The 19450-nt window shown below is 52.5% G+C and overlaps 6 protein-coding genes across 6 annotated transcripts; 1 reads left to right on the forward strand and 5 right to left on the reverse strand.

Moving 5' to 3' along the window:
• Positions 1–200: 200 nt before the first annotated feature.
• CPAR01_10883 (uncharacterized protein) lies at positions 201–1404 on the reverse strand (the record flags this gene model as incomplete). The annotated part of the gene is made up of 2 exons (XM_060495143.1): positions 201–633; positions 695–1404. 2 exons carry the CDS (start codon positions 1402–1404, stop codon positions 201–203), a joined length of 1143 nt encoding a protein of 380 aa, XP_060345491.1.
• A 389-nt stretch (positions 1405–1793) lies between these two features.
• CPAR01_10884 (uncharacterized protein) lies at positions 1794–3566 on the forward strand (the record flags this gene model as incomplete). The annotated part of the gene is made up of 3 exons (XM_060495144.1): positions 1794–2682; positions 2755–2997; positions 3055–3566. 3 exons carry the CDS (start codon positions 1794–1796, stop codon positions 3564–3566), a joined length of 1644 nt encoding a protein of 547 aa, XP_060345492.1.
• Positions 3567–4528: 962 nt separating this feature from the next.
• On the reverse strand, positions 4529–8170 carry CPAR01_10885 (PDZ domain-containing protein; the record flags this gene model as incomplete). Its single annotated transcript, XM_060495145.1, has 4 exons — positions 4529–4770; positions 4829–7126; positions 7185–7381; positions 7449–8170. 4 exons carry the CDS (start codon positions 8168–8170, stop codon positions 4529–4531), a joined length of 3459 nt encoding a protein of 1152 aa, XP_060345493.1.
• A 1110-nt stretch (positions 8171–9280) lies between these two features.
• CPAR01_10886 (uncharacterized protein) lies at positions 9281–10953 on the reverse strand (the record flags this gene model as incomplete). Its single annotated transcript, XM_060495146.1, has 4 exons — positions 9281–9627; positions 9681–9867; positions 9938–10043; positions 10778–10953. The coding sequence occupies 4 exons, from the start codon at positions 10951–10953 to the stop codon at positions 9281–9283; spliced, it is 816 nt and encodes a 271-aa protein (XP_060345494.1).
• A 1249-nt stretch (positions 10954–12202) lies between these two features.
• Positions 12203–15099, reverse strand: CPAR01_10887 (DnaJ domain-containing protein; the record flags this gene model as incomplete). The annotated part of the gene is made up of 4 exons (XM_060495147.1): positions 12203–13800; positions 13851–14879; positions 14932–15057; positions 15096–15099. The coding sequence occupies 4 exons, from the start codon at positions 15097–15099 to the stop codon at positions 12203–12205; spliced, it is 2757 nt and encodes a 918-aa protein (XP_060345495.1).
• A 2974-nt stretch (positions 15100–18073) lies between these two features.
• Positions 18074–19348, reverse strand: CPAR01_10888 (Cdc73 family RNA pol II accessory factor; the record flags this gene model as incomplete). The annotated part of the gene is made up of 2 exons (XM_060495148.1): positions 18074–18721; positions 18779–19348. The coding sequence occupies 2 exons, from the start codon at positions 19346–19348 to the stop codon at positions 18074–18076; spliced, it is 1218 nt and encodes a 405-aa protein (XP_060345496.1).
• Positions 19349–19450: the final 102 nt, after the last annotated feature.

Consider the following 19450-nt stretch of genomic DNA (forward strand, 5'->3'; position numbering starts at 1 on the left):
AGCAGATGATGTCCCTGAACACTCAATAAAAGACCAATGTAAGGATGTCAAACCTCCTCGGACCCAGCGACTTTACAAGTGTCGTAAAATCAAATTGAAAACTGAAACTATGATCAATTATATATAAAAACAAGCGTTCCATGGCAGCAAGTTGAGCCTCGATGAGCTGTACTCCTCAATCACAAGGCCAATCTTGATCCCTATTTAGCTACCTCGGTCGAGTCCTGTACAGGGTGTTTCCACGCCTGATACGACACCCAGGCCTGGAAGAGACTGACGACTAGTCCCAGTAATCCAATGATTACTGCAATGATTACCCCAATGAGTGTCGCCAACATCACATGCCTTGCTTTACTGCGTTGCTCTAACCAAACGTAGATAGGTTTCCGGGGTCTTGGGTTTTCGAGTTCGTCGTATAAGTCCATCAATCGAGAGCCCCAGTAATGATACTTGATCTCTCTTTCGTTATCACGCAGATATGGCCGATAAATAAGGCTCAGACAATCGGGATCGAAGGAGTCCTTCGACACTAAAGATCGAAGTAAAGCTCGTGAGCTCTCGTCTGATATGCGAAATAGAATATTTTGAAGGGAGTCTAGGGTTTCCCAAGCCAGTTTTCGTGGTAGTACAGGCCTAAAGAGTATTAGAAATTGAAGCATGCCGTCCGTCATCAAGTGTGGTCTTGATCTCTTACTCTACGTCAATATCCTTCGATACTTCGAGGCACTCCTTCAAGAAGGCAGTATGGTGGTAAAGTTCCACAACTCCGGTTTTGAGATCCATCCGGAGATGGTTCCGGAGGTCATCTGTGCCCCTGAATGATAGTCGAGCAACTTTTTTGAGCCTTGTTGCTCTCAACGCTGACTTGATATCTGGCAGGGATCCGTCAGGTTCGTTGAGGTTCGGGTGATCTCTGACTGGAAATGTAGCCAACACAAGGTCTCGCGCGGACTGGTCGTTCCTCCAGATGCTGGACTCGATGCTACCAGCTTCTTCCTCGTATGAGCAGCTTATCATCAGAATAGCCTTGATGGCGAGGTTGAAGGCTTGTTTCTCATCTTCTGGCAGGGTCTCCCTATCCCTCTGACGGCCAGAGAAGTATTCTTCCGTCAACGCGGTTCTTCGAGCATCTGGTTTGGACGTGATCAATGTGATAATGTCGCATAGATCATCGTGCGATCGTAAAGCTTGGACTTCATCCGGCGGGAAAGCATCAGATACATAGGACGCTGTCATCTTTCGATAGAACTGGAAATAGGGCTCCAGCTTCACAGTATTCGGCCTGACTTGTATGCTTTCGTTGTCAATACCCAATTTCCAACCCCATAGTGCTCCCCCTAGTCGCCGCAATTGCGGCTTAGTGACCGACTCCAAAGGAAACGTTTCCATCTCATGCCCGTCCATGATAGAGAAGGAGGCAGAGAAAAGTTAAGATGAGACGTAGGTGAAAGAAACCACAGTTATGCAAGCTCTGCAGAAACAAATACGAATTCTCGGCCAGAGGCCACCTTGTTTACCACAAGGCGGAGCCAAGCCTTTACGAGCTATGGTGCATGCACGTTGGAAGCAGGCTGCGTGATCGAGGCTGGTAATTGGGCAGCCCGCACTTAGGCACATTGTCGTATATGAGGCAGTGTCTGGGGCTGACGACTAGATGTGGCAGTGCTCTTTACGGGAGAAGGAAGTCTTTGGTCTGCCTGATCAACCTTGCCTTATATGTAAAAGCCAGCTGGCTTCAACTTTGGGTCGACGAGCGCGCCGCTCTCAAAACCTTTTCCACAACTTATGGTACTATGGACGATGAACTTTTGACAGCCGTCGCTCGCACTGAGGTCAGCGATTACTTCAACGAAACAACTCGAAAGCAGCGGACCACAAAGCCAGCTCCCTGTCAAATCACTTCTACAGTAGAGGAGAAGTTTATAGATTCGGGATACTCGTCTCCAAATGACCCAATCTCATTATCGGAATGTCGAGACGAGCTTCAGAACAGCAAGCCTCTATACGGCAGAGGAATTCCAATCAAGTTAGGGGGGCAAAACCTTTTGAGATTCAAAGCACCACCTGACAAGTCAACGAATGATCGCTTCAAGTATATGACTGATCAGATAGAGCCACTTCTACTGGCCCGACTCAAAAAGACCGACGGACGATTCGGTCCCACGGCAATTCGTAAAATGATACTCGGAACATCTGAAGAGGACGCACATGAGCATCTTGTTGTGCTTTGTCCCAGTCAACTGGTCGATAATATTAAAGAATTCTTCGAGAAGACCAAGATAGTCAAACAACTATGCGAATCAACTGAACAGACTTCCTCAGTCAGCATCATAGTTGAAGGACGAGAGCCACGTTTAACAGCAAAGCTATCGCACTCGCTTATGTCTATGGACCGAACTTCAAGCGACTTTGCCGACTTTGGGAGATCTGATAAGTGGAGCCTATGTGGACGTGCTCTGAGTATCAAGAGTACCCAGAGAGACGTTAGGGTCGCTACTTGTGGCGGGGTGATCAAGGTGCTGAATCCTGCAGGTCGGAGCACGCTGTACGGAATGACGGTTGGCCACGTCTTCGATGATGAGAACATGGCATGCTCAAGAGACTACGATTTCGAGAGACATAGCTACAAAGCGTTCTCGCGTGAACTGAGCGTATATGGGTGTGGTGACTGGGAGATACTCAGTAAGATTTGGACGCGAGATAGGCCACAAGAGAAAGGTCCAGATTTTGATTGGGCTTTACTTGAATGTCAAGATCTTCTGATGTTCGGCTCGAATAGATATCGAACGAGAAATCCTTCGGGGAGAACTCTAGAGTACTCTCTTGCCACTGAGCTTGGGACTTTCACCCAGGATGCGGCCTGTCAGGAGGTTGAGATGATTGCAAACGCCGATTACTCTAGGCCTGGTTTGCTGTCAAATGAACCGGCTAGGATCCTGTTTGAAACGGCTGATGCCTTCACTCCGGCGTACATGCTCACGATGAATGATGGCGAAGGTGAGTTCTCTCAACGTTATGTGTCACAAAGCCTTTGGGACTGACAGTTTGTGATAGTTAGGGAAGGCGACTCCGGTGCATGGGTCGTGGGTTCAGCTTATCATGAAGTCTTTGGCCACATAGTTGCGGCGGATATGTTTGGCGACGCCTACGTTCTTCCTCTGGAAGAAACATTCGAGGCCATCCGGAAAAGTCTGGGTGCGGCATCCGTTCAATTGGCTTCTCCACAAGACTTTGCGGTAAATGCTACTCGGATACTGGCAGACTCAGCAAATCGAGAGATCTACGAGCTCTCCTCCGAACAATCATTCAGCCTAGCTTCCAAAAGAAAAGCGCTAAACCTTGCTCCTGCCGAACAAGGATCCAATTCCGATCCTCCCCAAACCAAGCGTTACATTTACTCCGACGAAATTATTGAATGCGATGTCAACCATTCCTGGGCTTCAGATGAGGAGGCTATACCACCAGATTCCCCGATTGACCTCGCTTCGTTTGCAGATTCCGCCTACGGTTCGGCGGATGTCACACCGACGATCTGGTACCAAAACGATCCGCGGACCTGCTCATAGATTGGGAGACGGTGATTCGACATCAAAGCTGGGCCGCACAAGAGTTGGAGGTACCTTGTGCCTCCTCCAGTACTAGGCATTGCCAGCAAGCATAAGTCCTGGAAGCCCAAAATTAAGCTGGGGCGGAACTAGAGCCACATTTAGGAAACACAAAGGGCACCCCGGCGAAGTGCCAATGTCAGCAAGATCAAAATAAGCTCAAAGGCAAACACAAACGGATGGGTCGGATACATGATAGCTGAGGATATGTAATACTTTCTCCTGGTCGGTGAGTCCAGATCCGTCTTTTACTTCAAGACACTTGTTTCTACTTTTGGAGGCCTTCCAACCTCAGGCGAGCTGCACAATAGACATGTTTTACAGGGAGCCTATATGTTGATACAAGATATAGGTGGTCATACCTGATTTGTCGATCATGAGCCATTTTGGAAGCCCGTCACCTACTGAAACCTGAGTAGACTAATAAGCAAGAGTCGTAACCTGTTCAGGAGAGGCAGCACGGCATTCACCAGAAAGCAAGACGGCTTTAAGGACGAAAAGACTTCCCTCTCGAAGTCAGACGGGTATTCAACAGAGAAACGAAGCAAAAGAAGAAAGCCTAGGAGAAAAGATAGGAGGACAAGATTTTCCATCGGAAACGCGATCCTCCCCCTTTCCCCTATAACCCTTATTTATACATGTACATACAAGAACATCCAGTTGAGAATGCTGTCCTCACGGCCGTGCGCGTTCGCGTTTCGCCTTAGCCCATGCCCTTGAATCCCTCAGCCCCTTTGCCCATGTCCTGTCCTGTCCTTGTCCAGAAGTTTTCCCAATGGTGTGTGTGTCTGAATGGTGTTTTTGTCATTAAAATGCCCCGGATCTCATGATGCCGAGTCAGGGTGGGATACAATGTCGTCGGTCGTCATTTTTTCCGACAGGCTTGCTTGATTCATAAGTGTGTATGTGGTCCTCGTATTGCTCTACAAGGGCGCAGGGGGCTCATCGACCATCTCAGCGTCCTCAGTGACGGCGAGCACAGAGTCGAGCACACCATCGGGACCCTCACCATCGTACGTCTTGCCGCCCTCGTACGTCTTCCGTCTCCAGCCGCAAGATTCCGACGGGTCTTTGGTCCACTCCGTTGTCGGGAAGTAGTGCTCGTTCTTCTTCATGGTGATGACCCAAGGCACGCTGTCAAAGGTGACAGCCTTAAGTCGGAAGTCTGCAAGAAACACGATTAGCTGATGTACAAGGAACGAATGGGCCGGATGGCTACTTACAGGTGTTGTCTGGGATCTTCTGGACGGAAGCGAGGAAGGTCTCCAGATCAGGCGTCGCCTTGCCGTTCACGTGGGTGATGAAGTTGGTGGGCGCGAGGCCGTACTGGTAAGAAGGCGAACCGCGAGTGCGGGCTGACACGTACACCTCGCTGTGCAGCTTGCTAATCTGCTGTCTGACGGCATGATGAGGTCGGTGCAAGATGGCACCACAGAAGGAGATGGCATGGTCGGTCTCGACATCGTCGGCGGCGACGGTGTGAGCCTTGATGTGGATCTCCTCGCAGTTGCGGACGATGACGGCGTCGAGGACCTCGTGAGAGTACATGATGTCCAGCTCGGAAACCTTGGTAATGACCTTGCCGTTGAGAGTGAGCAGGATGTCACCCTCAAGCAGAGCGCTTGACTGCTCGCTGCGCTCAAAGGTCCGTTTGCTGACCATGAACAGCTGGTGGTGTGTCTTGTTTGCTTCGGTGACCTTGCTGATCCACTCGTCAGAGACGCCCATCACTCTAGCCTGAGCCATGGCGATGGCTCTGAACTCGACGGATAGCATGCGCAGCTTGGGAACGATGCCTTGTTGAATTTGAGACACGACAGGCAGCAGAGTAGGCGTAGCGAGACCAAGGTGGTACTCCTCGTCACGGTTGCTGCAGGGAGAACGCTCGCCTAAGTAAGTGAGCCACAAGGCCTGGACCGTACCATCGTCGGCGACGAGAACACCGCTTCCGCACTGGTTGCTGAGACTCGTATCAACAGTGATGGCATCGACGTTGATGGCACGGTATCTGGGTGCACCAGAGTTGGCCGGGATCGCCACAGCGGTGACCTCGGTAACTGTAGTGGAGGCGTGAACAATCTTTCCAATCCTGTTGTATCCCATGAAGTTGGTGGAAGCTCCTTGAGTGATGTTGTCCGTGCTCAACCTCGCACTTTGAACGGGAGCATTGACCAGCGCCGGGTCATACTGCACAATGGCATAGTTCTGAAGGGGATGGAGGAAAACGACCTTGCCCTCGACAATGATCGAGTCCGCAATGGTGATCGTCACATCGCACAGATCGTAAGGCACAATTGCTCTTGAGATGACAACAAGACCCTTGTCGGCGTCAATCACCAGGCCCATGCCCCACTTCCTGTTCTTAGGGAAGCCGTCCAGCTTAACAGGCATGGTGCAGTTGACGTGGACGAAGCTGCGCACTAGATCGGCAATGGCCGTGTGCTTCACATTCTCGAGTTGAATGAAAGAGGCGGAGCGAGCAACAGGCGCCTTGGGAGGAAGGGGATCAGCCAGGTCAGTGAAGTCCCAGAGGCCAGTCTCATCGTTCCGGACAGCCATCTTCATCTTTGCTGACCAGTGACGATCGACGTAGATGATTGTGGTGTTCAGAGTGTGCAGGTCACGCAGGTGCTTGTAAGTTACGACCACGCGGGACTTGTCTGGGATTGTCTTCATCACCTCAATGAAGGTTTCCAGATCAGGGGTCTTCTTGTGGTCCACGGTCTGAATCAGCCAGCCATTGTCTGCGTTGTCGAATCTGAAAGAGCCAGTCGCCTCGCAAACGAAGACACCTTGACACGCTACACCGTACAGACGGGCCTGCTGGTATGACAGGCTGTGGAAGCTAGCGCCTGCGACGGACACGAAGCGGTCAGGGGTGATCTTGTGTAGATCACCGACCTCGACATCGACCTCAATGTCCTCGCCGCCTCTTTGGATTTGAAGATGGATGGTCTGGCCAACGTTCGAGTCCAGCAAATCATCCAGACGGATGAACTGACCGACACGCTCGCCATTCACCTTCACCAGGATGTCGCCTTCCTCAATCTTCTGGTCAGACTGCCCCTTGGGAAGGACGATTTCGGCAACAAGCATGTTGTTGTCCTTGGGGAAGTGCTGGCGAGTCGCAGCCTCCGTTTCCGGGGTAAGGCCGAGGCGTCTACATTCGTCGAAAGGCTTCAGGAGGAATTGGCATTGAATGTCACCTCTTGTGACGGGCTTGCCCTGGCGAATGCATTCCAAAGCTCGTAACGGTCGATCCAATGGCAGGAAGTAATCTGTCGAAGCACCATCGGATCGTCCACCAGCTTGCAGAGCCACCGCAAAGCCGTCCACGTTCACAACCGGACTGCCAGAACTACCACCACTGGCGGCAGCATTGGCTTGGTAGTAGCAGGTATTGAAATCGCTGTACCCTTCTCCGTATTCCGGCGCATTTCGGTCCAGTCGACTGATGAAACCAGACAAGATACTGAGCTTCTCTCCGGCATCGTTACCAACCACCCTGATCTCAACACCAACTGTCAAGCTGTTAGCGGATCCACTTCCAAAACACTACCCATCAAGGTTGTTGCCTACCCTTTGCAAGGTCCGGACGAAGCACCAGCGCATTCAGCTTCATGTACTTGACAGCCTTGGGATCGAATCGAAGAATACCGAAATCGTGAACGGGGTCGCGGTAGACGGGGTACGCATCAACCTCTTCGTGGTTGTCGAAGACGACGTAACCCCAGAACGGTCCGGATCCAACGACGTGTCGGTTCGTCAAGATGTATCTGTAGTCCACTTCGTCAGCCCCCTGCCTCCCTATGATGACTTGCCTCCGTAAAATCCTAATCTTACCCCTTCTGAGCGTCCACCACGAAGCCAGTGGCCTCACTCGTTAACGCCGCATCCGTGTCAAAGGAGCATGTCTGGCAGAAGCGAATAGAGACAACGTTGCTGACAACGTTCTCAATGGTCTTTTGCCACGCCTCCGGCTCCTGCGTCATGGGAAACATGCCATTCAGCCGCGCGGCATCCTCGAACTCGCTCTCCTCCTCAAGCTCCTCAACGCGCTCAACCTCGGGTGTGTTGTCGCCGGCAGACAGCTTGCCGTTCAGGGCGCGATGCTGCTTATGGGGTCGCAAGCCCTCGGGGCTCGTAGGGGCCTTGCGCTTGGAGCGCGGCGATGCGCTGTTGCCGTTCATGTTTGCGGTCTCGATCGTTGTGGTCTGGGTAGAGGGTAGTTCGCTTTGCTGCTGCGCCGACAAGGGATCAGGTTCGACGGCGGCTGAGAAGGGGCGACGAGTCTGAGCGCCGATGGTTCGTCGCGTTGTCTTATAGCCGGTGTCTCTAGATGAAATGGCTCGAGCTAAACGGGAGTAGCCGCGTTGTGCGAACGGGAGGAGCTCGAGTTGGCGTCGAAAAAGCTGGGGGGAGGTAAGGGTGAAGGTTTTGGTGGTGGTGGTGGTGGTGGTGGTGACGGTGTTGGTGGATGCTGTCCAAGGTCGTCGTGCTAGTACTGCCGGGGTGGATGCAAGGCTCAAGCAAGTCCCTCTGCCTCCAGTAAAGACGGAGCGCATCCAGCGAGAGAAGGTGGAAGAAAAGGATGGCAACCTTCAGCTGTGGATACGAAAATGAACAATGCCTTTGTCAAATGAACGGCGGGCAATTGGCTGTCCCGGCTATCAGAGTAGGGTGTGAGTGAACCTCAAGCTGCTGCGCATGTGATCCCTCTATGAGTGTGGGAAAGGTGATCTAGCAGAGTTGTGCTGGAAACGCGAACACCTCTTGCCAACGTCGTTTGTCGTCAAAAATTTCAGGTGCGGGACGATGGCAAACAAACAGGATCTGTCCGATATGGGGGTCACCCAGGTGAGATCACCAGGCTAGATGCATAAGAGCCCGCTTAATGGGTGCATGTCCCGGGTGGGTGTCCATCCCTGCTAATTTTCTCCACTAATTCCCCGGTTGCTGATGTAATGTGACACTAGCGTCCCTATTGAGGCCTGTACAGTTCGCTAAGGCGGTCTAGCACTCTGGCAAAGTTCACTTTAACACTCTTGACGGCAGACGTCAATGAGTGTGGTGCCTGGCCCGCAGGCCGAGATGGGACGGAATGGATCATGCTCTCACGCAGTACACCACCAACGACCGAACTCCAGGCTGCAAGAATATGCAGGTCTCACAACGTCCTGCTCGAATGACCGGCCGGGATGCACCTTGAATGGGAGTCCATGTTCGGCGACCTGATTCGTTGGAGAGCCGGTTTATCGATTGTCGGGCGCGGTTTCGGGGCTTCATCACCGCCCACCAAGTCGCTTGATATTGTCTTCCAATGCGGACAATCATTTGTCGCCACCGGCTTCCAGCCACATCTGACTCCAAGCTGTTCTTTCCGTCTTGGTTTACGGACTACAGCATGGTCCCGGGAGAGGTTACGGGGGGACAGCGAAAGAGCCCGAGGCCCAAGACGATGGGCACAGCAAGAGTGAAGAGTATTCCTTTTGATTTCTGATGACCTGAGCTACCCCAGGGACGTATGTGAACTCAAGAGCAATTAGTCGCACGTTCTGTCCCCTTTCCAAGCCATTTCAGAGTAATGTCCATTCCTTGCGCGGAACCCAATGAAAACCAACCGCAGCCATGTAGAGTGAGACGGCTATCCAGCGACGGCAGCAGTATTAGATAACCTACTGCTCGCCATCCTTCTCATCCTTGGTCTCAACCTGAGTCTCAGATCCTTCGACCTTGGCCTCACCCTCAGTCTCCTGAGCCTCTTCAGCCTCGGCCTTGACCTGGGCCGCCTTCTTGCCCGGGGTGCGTCTCTTCTTGGGAGTGCCATCTGGTTGGTAATAGATCAGCTTCATGCATCGTTGGGAATCGAGTGTCTGGATGCGATACTTACCAGCGTTAGTCGCCGCAGCGCGCTTCTTCGGAGTGACCGGCTTGGTCTCCTCGCTGCGCTCCTGGTCGCCGTTGGCCTCCTCGCTATCCTCGGGAGCAGCGACAGCCTTCTTCTTGACGGCAGTCTTGCGGGCTTGGAGAGAAGTCAATTTGAATGTAGATATGAGTAGAATAATGATGACTTACGGGTCTTCTGCTTCGGGGCAGCGGCCTCTCCGTTCTCGCCGGTGTTGATCTCACGCATCTGAGCAATGATAGCAGTCCACTGGCCCTGCAAGGCCTTCAGAGTGCGGCCCTCCATGTTGACATTCTTCCAGTCAACTCCTTTGCCGTCAGGAAGCACGGTCGCGAGCACGCGGAGGACAAGCTGGAACTATATATCCGTGTGTTAGAGAACCTGAATGAAAGGAATGAAAATACGACTGAACTGAAGCCAGACTTACGCGCTCAGCATCGGTCCAAGCACCGACGCGACCAGCGGCAGGAGCCGCCTCGCTACCGTTGATGGACTTGGTGTCAGCCATGTCGGAACGATGGTATTCTTCTCTGCTATAAGTTTGGTTTGTCAGTAGCCAACGACGAGGAATATGTACTACTGATGGAAAGTAAGGAATGTGCGAGAAAGATGAGAATGTGAGGACAAGAGATGAAAGATGCGAAGGTAATGACGGAAGTGAAAATGGTGGTGAGAGGTGGAAGAAGGTGCGAGAGGGTGGTGATGATAACGGAAGGAGATCGAGTGAGGCAGGTAAAAGATTTGGGTTGTGAAGGTGTATTGCTCACTTGTAGTGAAAACGGTGATAGACGATGAAGTTTTTGCAGCTTCGCTGTGTAGCTGAGGTTCGATGATAACAAGTGTGAGTGTGAAAAGAAGTGTGAGGGTGAGGAAGTGAGAAGGGTAGAGTGAGAGGGTGGAAGAGCCGGGTTTTATGTGAGAGGTGGATGGGAATGAGGCAGGCCTCTGGCAGTGTAAATCAGGAAGGAAGGACGGGGAAAGGTTCAAGGCGTCTCCTTCCTCGAAGAGTTCTACTATCTTCCCAATGTGAGTTCAAGCTATTTGAGAGCTCTCACGGCAGGAGACGGGATTCTTCTTCAGAATAAGCTCCAGAGGAAAGAAGGAACCTGATTCTCTGGAGGAAGGCAAACCTTACCACCCTCGACGAACCAAAAACATGCAATAAGTGTAAACCTCAGTGATGATATCTCACCACCCAGACAGATCCCCATAAACCCGAGAAAGAGAAACAAAAACCAAAAGACTCGAGGAAACTCCCTTCACTCACATGTTGCAAGTAAGATGCTTGAGCAGAATTCCCATGTTGTGTCCGTATTGATGCCAGCACATATTGTTGGCGAAATGCTGAGGGCCCTTTCTGAAGCTCGACTTGAGGGTCGGCTTGGGAGGTCTCAGCGGAGGAAGCGTAACAGCCTCCTTCCGCGTGCCGAGGGTCTTCGCCATGACTTATTTGATTCAAGTCGAAGTCGAAAAATGCGGTGCGAGTATAAGCAAAGTAGAGCAACTTTCGCTCGGCGTTTCGATTCCGTACAGCAAGAAACGATATCGCGGCTCGGACCTTTCGAAGATAGGCAAGGATTGCAAACGCAAGAGGTTTGTTCCTGAAAACAATTCAGAGAAGAGAAGAAAGGCGAGCAAGGCTTTCCTTGGGTCAGAGTCACGACATAAGCGGAGCTAGACTTTTATTTCACGGGATCGTGAGATCCAGGAACGTTCCGGATCTCGAGGCACTCTCAAGTCTCCGCCTCTTCCTTCTTGATAGAGAGAGAGAGAGAGAGAGAGACGTAGTAAGCAAGGCATTTGGCTGTGAGCTGAGGGCCACAAAGGATAGCATGAGCTACCCGTAGAAAGGAAATTGATCACTAAGAAAAGGGCAGTAAAGAAAGAGAAAGGGGTTGGTTTGTAGAAAATCAGGAACTCGCGATGACTTCAGCGTTTATTGTGCTGGTGTTGACGCAAGGATCTAGGAGAATCTACTTCATTGCACGTAAATCTTCGAAACGCCCCCTTGCCATTCATCTACATGGGCAGCGGAGAACGAAGATTGCCACATCTAACACGAAAGTAGTGACAAAGCGAGATATTCACGAGCATTAGAATAAACCACAACGACACAACGCGTAATTCTAATGATGCTGGTTGTCTATTCGTCTCCTCATGCCTGTTCAGCTTGAAAAGTTTCAAGCAAGCTTGATGGGGTTAGGCTCAGAAGGGTCCCAAGAATCTGATATGTATTACACAATTCGATCCACCATAGTAGCCAAGGCAAGAAACAACTAAGGCCTGGCCATGAGAGACTGTGCTGACCGTAGGTCGGCACAATCGTAAAGGATCGAATCGAAGAACCCCAAAAACCCAACGTAAAAGAGCAAAGTGCAAAATGTAGCGCAAATATGGGTGTATACACACACACCTCCCTCTTCGTCTATGTCATAATGGTGTGTCGCCGTTAACGATATCGGCGAGTGAGTGTATGTGCAACGCGGCCTGGTCGATTGTGCCAGTCAAGAGAGACAAGGTTGAATCGTGATTAATATCCCCCCAAATGCCGGGTATCGTTCCGTGTCGTTTCCCATTTAGTCCGAGCTGTCGTCAAAGTTGAAAAATACACCCCCGTAAGGTAAGAACAAGGATTTCGAGGGCAGTAGAATCCTTCCCAAGCAGAAGGCACGAATAAAATAAGAGCCTTCGCTTATGCCATCTTGCCCTTGTATACCATGAACTCACGAATGCGTGCTTCATGGTCTTCGCATGCGACAGCCCACTTCCTTCGAACTTCCTTGTCTTGTGCCATCCACTCAAGATATTCGTGAATCTCATCATCGCCGCGAGAGACGAGGAACGAATAGCCCTTGCGAGCTCGGAGATCGGCGATATTTGCCTTGCGAGCGTTGAAATGCTCAATTACTTGAGCGTTGAAGATCTCCCATCTCAAAACGTAACTCTGGAAGTCCTGGGTGTACTTCTGCCAGGCACCGCCGGTCGGCTTCAAATTAACCGCGAAAGTAGGCGGGGGTCGGGGTGCTTGCGGGATGACCGGAAAATCGAGCGAGGGCTTCTTCTCCTTTTCGATCGGAGCGCGGCCTGACGGCTGACTCTCAAACGGCAGACTCATCTTGAGATCATTCAGAGAACCTAGGCCAGAAGAGTTTTGCGCGAATGGCGCCACGTTCTTGAGGTCAGCAAGGCTGGCTCTAAACTCCTCGCTGTCTTCAGAACCGGCATTGTTCGGGTTGAATTCTGGCTTGCGCGCAGGTAACTTCGGGCCGTTTTCTTGCAAGCCATTGCCTGGCCTCCATTCGGGACGAGATGGTTCCACAGGGATGTTTCTCGCGCTGTTTGAATGATCTCGCTTTTGAGAAGTCCCAGTCTGCGGGGGGTCGATGTCCATAGCATTCGGGCTGTTTGCACCAATAGGCTCCGCCATTGACTTTCGCCCTCTCCACTCAGTCTCCTCGTCACTGTCGTAGTCATCATTCACCAGTCCTGCATTGCCCCCTGCCGTCGGCTTGACCTTAGTCTTCCTAGAGTTGACTCGAGAAATTCTGGTAGGAGACGTTGATGTAGAGTGCGTCTTGTGTGGCACAAAGTTTTGGGCCCCAATCTGTTGGGTCCAGTCTTGCGCATCAAACTTTCCTTCCGCAGAAGGTGATCCTGCCGGCTGGCCCGACATGTCCTTCTGGTGTCTCAAGCTGGGGCGCTTGATCGGTGATCGACGGCCTACACGGCTTCCGGATTGTGAACGAACCTTGGCGGCTTGGTCCTGGATCGGACTGCCGGCGCTGAATTTCCAAGCATCTGGACCATCACCGTTTACAAAGCTCGTGTCAATTTCCTCGGTGCTCCTGCGGCTGAAAGTTGGCTGCTCTGGTGCGGCGGTTCGGGCGAAGGTGTCATCGTCGATCGGAAAATTGAAGCTATTGGTAATTTTCTTGTCAGCTTGGTTCGGTGCAACATCATGGTGAGTGCCAATCGTGTAGCGCTTGTCACGAGAAAGCGGCGTCAGGTCTGGCGCTTGTCTCTTCACAAGCTTGCTCAGAAGTTCGCCCTGCTTTCGCTCGAATGGTGTGAGTGAGTCTCTCCTCGACCTATCTCCACTAGGAGACGGCGAATCATGCAGTTCTGCGTTGCTCGACTGCTCAGGGAGCGGATGCTGCGTTGCACATTGTGTGCGAGCCTCGGCTGCTGATTTGCGCCGCAGGTTGGGAACCGCAAAAGGAGGAAAAGAACCTGGGGGAAAAGATGTTCCGTACATTGAAGATCCTTGTGCCGTGTGGATGTTTCCCGCTCCTGCGAAAACATTAGCTTTTGCTGGGTTATAAAGCTTTAGACAATCCCACCATTAGGATTCTGAGAAGCAGTGGCCTTCGCCTGCGCATCATTCGGACCAGGACCGGTGGCCGTATTAGGTGGAGTGTATCTTGCGCTTGCGCGGGATCTGAATGGGTCCTTGGGCGAGTTGGACGCAGTTGCAGCCGCCGTGTTAGGGCGGTCCTCTTGCGGCGTCGAAGTCGAAGTGCGCGGGCTCGACGGCTCAGTCCTTGCTTGACGGGGGACACTCTGGGCGCGTTGACGAGCGCTGCCAGGCGAAAGATTGGGGCCGTAGCTATCCTGAGGTGGTCGAGGGCTTTCCCGGGTGCTTTTCGCCCGTCCCACAGAGATGCCATCAAATGGATTCAGTTTCTCGCCGCCATGTGACATGTAAGGAGTGCTTTGGCGAGAATCCGAGTCCCTAAATTGCGCCAGAGGGTCTGGCACTCCTGCCTCTTGTTGTCTTCGCGCATTGTCTGCGAAAATGTTGGTGTGCCGGGATGAGGTGGAATAGTTGGACGAGTTCACCGGAGGCTCATCTGCAGGGACGGGCGAGTGAGGAGTGTAGCCAGGCTTGCGTCCAAAGGAAGCCTCCGCCCTCTGTTTCTGAGAAGGAGTCCGGGGAACTGGTCGCTTTGGAGTCTCGGGGGCCTTGGCGGGCTTTGGCTGAGACTGGCTGGCCCGACCCTTCATATTCTCAAAAGCATGCCAGGCATTCCGCTTCGCTTCTGGGTCGTCTCTCGTCTGCGCTTTGGCCGTCGGCGCCGCACCCGAAGCAAAGTTGCGGTATCTACTTGCTCCTGAGGCTGGCGGAGGCGGCGGCGGATTGCGAGCTGTCGCATTACGACGAGGTGGGGGAGGGAAGTTGGCACCGGCATTCTGCCAGGGGTTGCCTCGGACCCCGGATGCTGTAGGATATCTCGATCGTGTTCTACCGGCATCGTACTTGGCTCGTTGTTGAGGGTCAGTAAGAATTTCATGGGCTGACTGAATGACCTGGAATCGGGAGTTGACTTCGGCTTCTCTGCCTGGATTTCGATCGGGGTGGTACTTGAGTGCTAGCTTGGGTCAATCAACTCGTTCGACAGGAAGAGATCAGCTTCACCATACCTAGCTTTCGAAACTGTTTCTTGATCTCATTCGTATCTGCGTCTGCCGGGAGCTCTAGGTCCGCGTAGTAATCGCGGCTCATGTCGACTCCTCCCATCCTGACGGTCGATTGATGTTCGACAAAGACTAGAGACTCTGGAAATGCTGACTGTTTTGTCCAAAACGCATGCCAAGCTTAGGATATCTCGACGTGGGAAAGAGTTGTAGAGCTGTAGACCAAACGAAGCACGCTCGAGGTTATCGAAAGTAGCTTCGCCGCCTGTCTGTGTTGAAAGTTGCCGGGATCTAGACACACAGCCTTGTGTTGGGTAGGTCTTGGTGTGGCGTAGCTCAGATGTGTCGCCTGCGTAATTGGTGGCTGAGCAAAGTGACGTGACAGTCGAGATTCGCAAAACAATCGGGTTCTCCAAGCACCGTTATTTCGGTCCGGGAAACGTAGTCGCAATAGCTGTCTGCAGCTTCGATTTCTACCACGTTGGCAGACGTAGGTTCGTCTTCGGAAGGTTGATCGAAAGGTTGTGGTTTTCTGTAAGGAGGGGGAAGGCAAAAGAATGAGTGGACTAAGGCAGCAAAGGAAGTCAGCAATCGTGTCACGGGTAGTTTGGAACAAAGTAGTCGATGTTTTCGCAAGCGGAAGTTATCGTGGTAAAGGGCACGGCAGTAGTTTTAGAAGAGGTAAGCAATCGCGGAGGTAACACATGGGTAGCAGTCGCCCAGTTGTAGGATGACGGGAGGAACGTCGGCAGCTGCTCCCCACAGATCTGGAAGTTTTGGTGTTTGTTGCCCCTCGCAGCTCGCAGCGTTATGTTGAACAGGCGACTACTGCACAGCAACAAGGATATGCGTTGAGGCTAGATGACGGAAGCAGGCACCGTGGGGGGAGGAAGAGAAGCGATCTGAAGCAGGGTAGGCTTGCCGGGCTGAGAAGTCGAGCCAACCAGTTGACGAAGGCACTGGAGCCGCAGGAAGTTCGTTGGTACTGGTTGGCCCTTCACCGTCGTTCTGCTAGACAATCTCACATTGAGGAAGACGCGGTGATGATTGGGCAGATGCGATGCGACGTGCGTGTATGGGAAAGCAACTCACCGAGATGACGTCAAACTGGGAAGCAGATGCCAGAAGCTGACTACCGTGGGCGAATGTCGGACGAGAGCCGCGGGTGCCCGACGGGAGAGGCGAGGTGGAAGAGACGCAGCTGTGATGCGACGTTGTTCCAAGGAAAGGGGTTCGCGGGTAGTTCGTCAAGACGAGAAGAAAGGAGCCGCATCGGCAGTGTGCGAAACCGAAAAGGAAGAAGCAAATATTAATTCAACGTTTGTTTTTGACGGGCCGTCTAACCCACCTCTGTCCGTTTGGTTGCGCGGGCAGCAAGGAGGGATGGATGGGGTAAAAGGGTCTAGTTTTTTAGAAGGGTTCCCAGGGACTCCCCGGTTGCCTCTGGCCTGAGCTGGATCCCCAGCTGTCTCGAGCTCCCCAACCGTTGCCTGCCTTGCCCGCAGCCAGTCTGCGCCTGCTTGCTTCTCTCCACTGACACGGACGCACCTCCCCCCTACCCCCCGCTTGGCGGCAAGACGCGTGTAAGTGCGCTTGACGCTATTGTGTTCTCGTTTCTGCATAACGTAAGGCATGCCAGAATGTCGTCTGGACTCTCCTTCAATTTCACCAAATACGCCTCTTCGAACAATACCCGCAATAGGTAGTGGGGAAGGGTGAGGTATCTACAGATAGCTACGCACGACTACCTAGCATCATATCGCCTCCATAGTGGGGATCTCATCGCCTCAAGCCTCACCCGAGTTGCCTAACCTTTCTTTAGTCAGCCTATCCAGCTGGGCTAAGCCACCGTTCTAGCGTGGAATATCGGCAGGCGTGATGCATTTCCAAGCATCGCCTGGATAAACCGAGCCGAGGATGGAGTTGGAGGATGGAGCTACCAAAATTGCCCTAGTTACGGATTCTTCGTATGCCCTCAACGCTGCGTTGATTCGACGGCATCTGCGCCGATGCATTCCAGTCACGGGGGGTCACCTCAAATCTGAAGAGACAAGACTTTCGAAGGAGAATCCAATCTTCGGCAACCTTGTGCCGGCCTAAGCTGACACTAAGGTAATTAGACAGTAGCCTCAAAATCTCCGACTGGAGCTATCTGAGCTGAGGCCTCGGAACCCCCAATTGCGCCTCACATATGTTGAAGAGACAATTTCCCAAGAGGAAATCTTGAGCCAGATGGAGTCTTGCGAGATTTTTGTGATCAATCAAACAAACAATCTCTCTGCAACACATCAAGGCGGCTATTAACAAAACTTACTGAAAGATTGTCACAAAACTACCGTTGCTCGGCCTCCCAGCTTGGCTCATCTGCAGTAAGCCCGCCGGACCCCTCCCCCGCATGAACCCAAGTCCACGCGAGTTTAGAGCCCACTCCTACGCCAGCCGAAAGCTACGTAAACACCTCAAAGCCGGTTTTGTTTCTTCTATCGAACTTGAACCCCCTCCAAGTATTCGTAACGATGCGTAAGAGGGGATGATCGACCGAACACCTTGCCTTAGGATCAAACACTTATGCTAGACGACGTCAGGATCAGGACCCGCCCCCGCCATCCAGACAGACCAGGGGCATATGGATGCCCTGGGCCTCAGCTTCATTGGCGTGTTGTAAGGCAGTGGTCTTCTGCAACGAATATGATCTCAAGACAACCTACTCGATGAACCCAGGTGGAACCTCCCTGGTCTTTGTCTCATCAGCGCCATTTATCTTGTATTGCCCGGCGGAAGAATGGAAGGGTACAGTTAAGACGTATCCATTGGTGCCTTTCTCAACTGAGTCGCAACCCCTCGCTTTTATCACCAAATAAGTGAGATACTTTTCAAAACTTCATTTTCGAGACTTTGATGTCATGGTAGTCACTCTAGTCTCTGGTACCTTAAAAGTTGCCCCAGAGCAGTCCCCTCTGCTAGCCGCCTGGCACAAATCAATCCTTGAACGCCATCGCTGTGAACTTGTTTCCCAGCCCCTGTGTTTTACTTTTACATGCATGGTAGACTTTGGTTGTTATGTGGAAGTCGGATACCCTAGTCCTCGGTCCCGTAGCATCGATGACAGCCATCTCTGTGCGTCATCCTAAGAGACTCTGATGGAAACTCATAGCTGGGTTGGCGCAGTGGTTTTTGTCCATCCCTTGTTCTTCATGTTCGCCTCAATTGCCCGCCAGATCGACTCTGCAGCTTCCTTGTCCCTGAACTTGGCCGCCTCCTGAGCACCAGTTCCATCACGCCAACGATCAACGCCGAGCTGCAACACGCGGTGGCCCCAGTCCTTTACGCTGTCTGGCGGTTGCTCCCCGCGCCAGCCGATGAAGATGCCCAAAATACGGCGGAACAGATCCGGAGGAGAGCTCCACTTGTAGTTCTTGAACTGCCATGACTGGCCAGTGGTGAAGACTGCAACAACGCGATTCCAGTACTCGGGTTTGAACTGCTCAGGGCCCTCGACGAGAATGAAACGCATGGGCCGCGACGGGTCGATATCCTTCATGACGCGGGAGACGTGCAGCATACTAGCAGCAGCGCTGCCGTCGGGCTGCACGTAGCGCCCTGACTCGAGAAAAGAGCGGATGTTGGACAGGCGCAGAAGGGAGGAGGCCGAGGGCGAGAGGAGGATAATCGGGTCTGGTCGCCTCGTTGGGGCCTTCTGGTTGAGCGCGAGGGATGGGTTGGCGCTTATGTTCGACGAGCCATTGGGTTTCTTCTGGATGAAAGGAACAGCGAGCTTACGGACATGGGAGAAGTCCTAAAAAGAATCGAGTCAGTCATGCATAGCTTGGTTGTGAGGTTGATCGCGACTCACCGTGTGCTTCACGCCGCGCAACACAGAGTTGCGATCCCCCATCTTGCGCTCTCCATTGTAGATGACCGCCAATCTAGGATCCAAAGTGCCTCGTCCAGCTCGACTGGCCGCAGTTGCTGGGGCAGTCTTGGACGCGCTCGCACTAGCTCCCTCCTTGCCGTCCTTGTCGCCAGCCAAAGGCTTGATGTGTTCACTCTCCTCACTAGCGCCTTCCAGCCAAGTGAACAAGTCTAAACGTTCGACGAAGGCAAGGTTTTGGACAGTGCCTAGGCTGCCCAATTCTTCGTTGAGGCGGGTAGCGCTTGCGTTGTATTCGGGAATTGCAACATCCTTATTTAGCCAGGCGAAGTAGATGGATCGCAGGTCGACCGGGCGGTCGCTTGAAATGAAACGCGTCGGTGTCGAGAGCGATACAGAAACGGGAGCTGGGTGCGAGAAGAGTAGATGAGTAGCTTGCGAGAGAGGAACCTCGGTCGCAGAAGCATCGGCTGAAGCTGTGGGAACCGCAGGCCGTTTCGATGCGATGGATTGCCGCAGCAGGAGCAATGGATCCTGCTCGTTAGCAGCCATAATGATAGGTAGAAGAAACAATAGGCTTATAAGTATCGGGCTCTTATAGAGCTTCAAAAGCCTGGAAAGATGACCAAAAGGCTTGGGAGACCGAATTGAGCG

This window comes from Colletotrichum paranaense (assembly GCF_030867605.1).
Source record: "Colletotrichum paranaense strain IMI 384185 chromosome Unknown Scaffold_9.1, whole genome shotgun sequence".
Classification (NCBI taxonomy): Eukaryota; Fungi; Ascomycota; class Sordariomycetes; order Glomerellales; family Glomerellaceae; genus Colletotrichum; species Colletotrichum paranaense.